Source organism: Sus scrofa, chromosome 2, assembly GCF_054392235.1.
Source record: "Sus scrofa isolate SSC_HxYL_T2T_F1_AM1 chromosome 2, Sscrofa_HxYL_maternal_Yorkshire_Landrace_v2.0, whole genome shotgun sequence".
Lineage (NCBI taxonomy): Eukaryota > Metazoa > Chordata > Mammalia > Artiodactyla > Suidae > Sus > Sus scrofa.
In genome coordinates this window covers 70,719,077-70,723,767 of record NC_139384.1, presented here as the reverse complement: position 1 = coordinate 70,723,767, position 4,691 = coordinate 70,719,077, and the positions used below count along the sequence as shown (strand labels likewise).

At 44.6% G+C, this 4,691-nt stretch overlaps 1 protein-coding gene across 1 annotated transcript; it reads left to right on the top strand.

The window, feature by feature from the left end:
• The first annotated feature begins 233 nt into the window (after positions 1 to 233).
• LOC100525507 (olfactory receptor 10H4-like) lies at positions 234 to 1,172 on the top strand. Its single transcript, XM_003123463.2, has one exon. It carries the CDS (start codon positions 324 to 326, stop codon positions 1,170 to 1,172), a length of 849 nt encoding a protein of 282 aa, XP_003123511.2. The 5' UTR covers positions 234 to 323.
• Positions 1,173 to 4,691: the final 3,519 nt, after the last annotated feature.

The following is a 4,691-nucleotide window of genomic DNA, read 5'->3' as shown; positions in this document are numbered from 1 at the left end:
GAGCCACAGCAATGCCAGTTCCCAGATGCAACTGCGACCTACACAACAGTTCACGGCAACGACAGAACCTTAACCCACTGAGTGAGGCCAAGAATCGAACCCGCAACTTCATTGTTCCTACTTGGATTCAATTAAGCACTGAGCCACAATGGGAACTCCTAGAAACTATTTTTCTTAACTGCTGTTTTTCATTGTTTCCAGTCTCACCAGATGCAGCATTCTCATCTGGTCAGAACCACAGCACAGTGTCTGAATTCATCCTCATCGGCTTCTCCAACTTCCCTCAGCAGCTCCTGCCCACCTTCTTCCTGCTCTACCTGCTGATGTACCTGTTCACGCTGCTGGGGAACCTCCTCATCATGACCACCATCTGGAGGGAGCACAGCCTCCACACACCCATGTACCTCTTCCTGTGTGCCCTCTCCACCTCTGAGATTCTCTTCACTGTCACTGTCACCCCTCGCATGCTGGTCGACATGCTCTCCACCTACCGCTCCATCTCCTTCACGGCCTGTGCCAGCCAGATGTTTTTCTCCTTCACGTTTGGCTTCACCCACTCCTTCCTGCTCATGATCATGGGCTATGACCGCTATGTGGCCATCTGCCACCCCCTTCGCTACAACGTGCTCATGAGCACACGTGACTGTGCCCGTCTTGTGTCCTGGTCCTGGGCTGGTGGCTCAGTCATGGGGATGATGGTGACAATGATAGTTTTCCACCTCACCTTCTGTGGGTCTAATGTGATTCACCATTTTCTCTGCCATGTTCTTTCTCTCTTGAAGTTGGCTTGTGGAAATGAGACATCTTCTGTCACCTTGGGTGTGATCCTAGTATGTGTCACAGCCCTGATGGGGTGTTTATTCCTCATTGTTCTCTCCTATGTCTTCATCGTGGCTGCTATCTTGAGGATCCCCTCTGCTGAGGGCCGGCACAAGACCTTCTCCACCTGCGTCTCCCACCTCACCATAGTTATTGTGCACTACGGTTTTGCCTCCATCATCTACCTCAAGCCCAAGGGCCCCCGTTCTATGGACAGTAACACTCTGATGGCCACCACCTATACAGTCTTCACCCCCTTTCTGAGCCCAATCATTTTCAGCCTCCGCAACAAGGAGCTGAAGAATGCCATAAAGAAAAGCTTTCACAGAAAATTCTCTCCCCTGAGTTCCTGATGGTCAGTTTGGTGGTATGGAAGTGTGACATACGGTTTGGGTTTAATAATGTCTGTCTTCATAGAACTGTTATACTGACTCAGGTCTGTGAAAATATTCACACTCCACAAGAGTTTGATGCATATGAGCCATTTGTTTTTCTCCAATCTTCTCCCTTCTTGCATAGGTTCAAGGCATCATAGTTTCTTATTTATACCGGATGGGATGAACTATATCCCATTATCTATGCCTAAGAATGTGTTATCTCTCTATCAACAGATGTGGAGACCCACATGGAAGTGTCAGGACCCTGATGCACATAATTCTTCTCAAATGGACCAGCACAAGAGGACTTTATTCCCCTACCTCCTCAAGATATAAACAAAAAATCCTAAAGATAGTGATAAATGCCACCAGAATTGAGTCTTTTTCATATATAAAGTGCTGTGCCTATTGCTTTATTATATTTTTTTCCACCATGGCAGAGACTAGAAGTTTATTTTGTGTAGAGGGTCAAAGACAGTCTCTGCACAACTGAAGTCATGCTTTATTTTTCCAAGGAAGATGTATAGATGGGCAACAAGCACATGAAAAAATGTCCCACATCCCTGATTATTAGAGAAATGCAAATCAAAACTACCACGAGATACCGCCTCACACCAGTCAGAATGGCCATCATTTAAAAGTCCACAAATAACAAATCCTAGAGGGGTGTGGAAAAATGGGAACCCTCCTGCACTGTTGGTGGGAATGTAAGCTGCTTCATTGTATTTTAATTATAAAAAATATACAAAGGAAAATAAAGTGCTTGTCATAGGGAAAATGGTTTACTATTTACAGTTTCTTACTGGGTTTTGGGGCTATAGACTATAAGGGAAGTTTTTTGTTGAACTGAACTGAGTGAAGAATGTTAGAATGCAAAGTAGAGAGATATGGAGAGAGAGAGAGATAGGCAGAGAGAGCAGTCTAGTATAAATGGACTCCTTCAGATCTGGTCATTCAATGGATTAAAAAATATACGGGGCAAAATCTGGCCAAGATGGGGGGAAGGATTAGAGGTTGGCAATAGGGCAATATGAATATGAGGAAGGGGAAGAAAGGGGAAATGATGGAGGGCAATATGCATATGAAGAAGGAAGAGAGAGAGATTGAGAGAGAGAGGAGAAAAAAAAGGGAAGAGGAATTAGGTAAGAACATAGGCATGTAAAAGGGTGTTGTTATCTGACATCTTATAGAAATCCCTTTCCACTTTTCCCACCCATAATCTTCAGTAAAACATCAATTTTCACTGTTATGTTAAAGTTGCATCTATGTAAGGAATGTTCTGAAGGACAGTGTGCCGTCTCAAGGCGGCACAAAGAGAGGTAAGAGCTACCTATAGGTACCCTCATTATACAGATGGGAAATGTTGGTGGAGGTCACGCAAATGTGACTGAAGGAGGTCACAGGGAACGTCAGGTCTATCTGACATCCATGCTGGTGTTTAGGAATATATATCACTGAGGCTTCAAATTTCCAGGAAGAGAGCCCTTTGAGGGACGTTAATTATTTTTTTATTGCTCAATGAATTTATTACATTTATAGTTGTACAGTGATCATCACAATCCAATTTTATAGGATTTCCAACATGCAACCCCAGCACATCCCCACCCCCGCAAACTGTCTCCTCCAGAGACCATAAGTTTTTCAAAGTCTGTGAGCCAGTATCTGTTCTGCAAAGAAGTTCATTCTGTCCTTTTTTCAGATTCCACACGTCAGTGAAAGCATTTGATGTTGGTGTCTCATTGTATGGCTGACTTCACTTAGCATGATAATTTCTAGGTCCATCCATGTTGCTAAAAATGCTGGTGGCTGAGTAATATTCCATCATGCATGTGTACCACATCTTCTTGATCCACTCCTCTGTCGATGGACATTTAGGTTGTTTCCATGTCTTGGCTATTGAAAAGAGCACTGCAATGAACATCGGAGTACATGTGAGGGATGTTAATTAGTAACTCAAAGATGAGGCCGGGTGTTTGAGCTGGTGGCAGATGATACTTTATGATAAACCCACAGCCACCAGTCATCTCATCAGCACACACAAGACACTTTCATCATAGGGTCACAAAGCGAGGACAGCATCAAAGACCAAATATTTATGTTTTGTGGTATCACAGGGAGGCATATGCAGATATCAGACTGTCTGGCTTGGATCACCAGGACAATGGGAATAGGTAGAATTTGATTTGGAAAGAGAGGCAAAGCCATCCGGTCCGGCCCGAAGACTTGTATTGCACAAGAGACACCACTCTTTAAGATCCAGATCCAAGTAGCTCTTACTCTAAAAAGATATTCAGCTGTTCTCACCTCAGGACACAGCCCTGGAATCCCACTCTAGGTTCCTCCAGCTTCTGCCTTCCCTCTGACCCGACCTTGACCCCAAGGTGTTGAGGGCATCTGTACCAAGCCCTGCTTTTCCCCCAAGACAGGAAGATCCTCAGGTCTCTGCAGGGGCTGATGTCTCTCTGGGAAGAGGAGACACCAGGGTCCTTTGTTGTGCATGGATAGTTGGAAGACAAAGAGGCTTCAAATTCCCAAAGGCCCCCTGAGTTCCCTCCCAGCCTCTCCAAACCCTGAAAACAAGTCTTCTAGGTTGGTTTCCTGGAGGTGTCCTGGGGAGCAGCCTGCTGAAAGCCCAAGCAGGGATAAAGCACATGGGATCAGTTCCAGTAGCCCTTAGGTCTGACTTCACACCTGCTCGTGGGTGCCACTGACAGCATCAAGCAGGAGAGCTTCTTCTGCTCTCTCCTACTGACTACTTCATGGAAGAGGCAGGCCAAGCTGAAGGGGACCAGGAGGGAGAGGATAGGAAGACAGTTGTGGGTAGTGCTGTCCAGTCTGGGAATGGGAAGAAGAGTCAGAAGAGAGGATCTCATGCTTGGGAGGCTACGGGGGCAGGGGGAGTCTCCTCAGTTTACCATTCTGGGTCCTTGGTTCTCACCCAGCCTAGGTGCTCCATACAACTTCTAAGGCAGCAGTTCTTAGCCTGGGGTGATTCTGCCCCACAGCGGACATTTGGACATGTCCAGAGACAGTTTTGCTCATCCTGATCATGGGAAGGAGGTGTGCCAAAGACATCCGGTGGCTTGTTGCCAGAGGTGCTGTCATACATACATGTTAAATAATGTACATATAAATATACACTAATATATAAAAAATTATAATAATGTATGAATAATGTATTATAAATAATAGAATACATGTTGTATGTGTATTAGTGTGGTTCATTTGTTCCAACCAATGAACCATTGTGGATCGATTATTATTTTCTGAAGTCCAAAGTTTAGAATTCTTTCTTTGTGTTGTAATTTCTATGGATTTTAACAAATTTATAATGATATAGTATGAATTTGCTGGTATACAGAGCATGTATATTCCGAATTTTCACCATTCTGCATTCTTACCAGCAGTGCAGGAGGATTCCTTTCTCCCTATTGTCCAATCAACATGGTATTTTCTAATTTGGGGAATCCACCATGCAAGGAGTGTAACTCCATT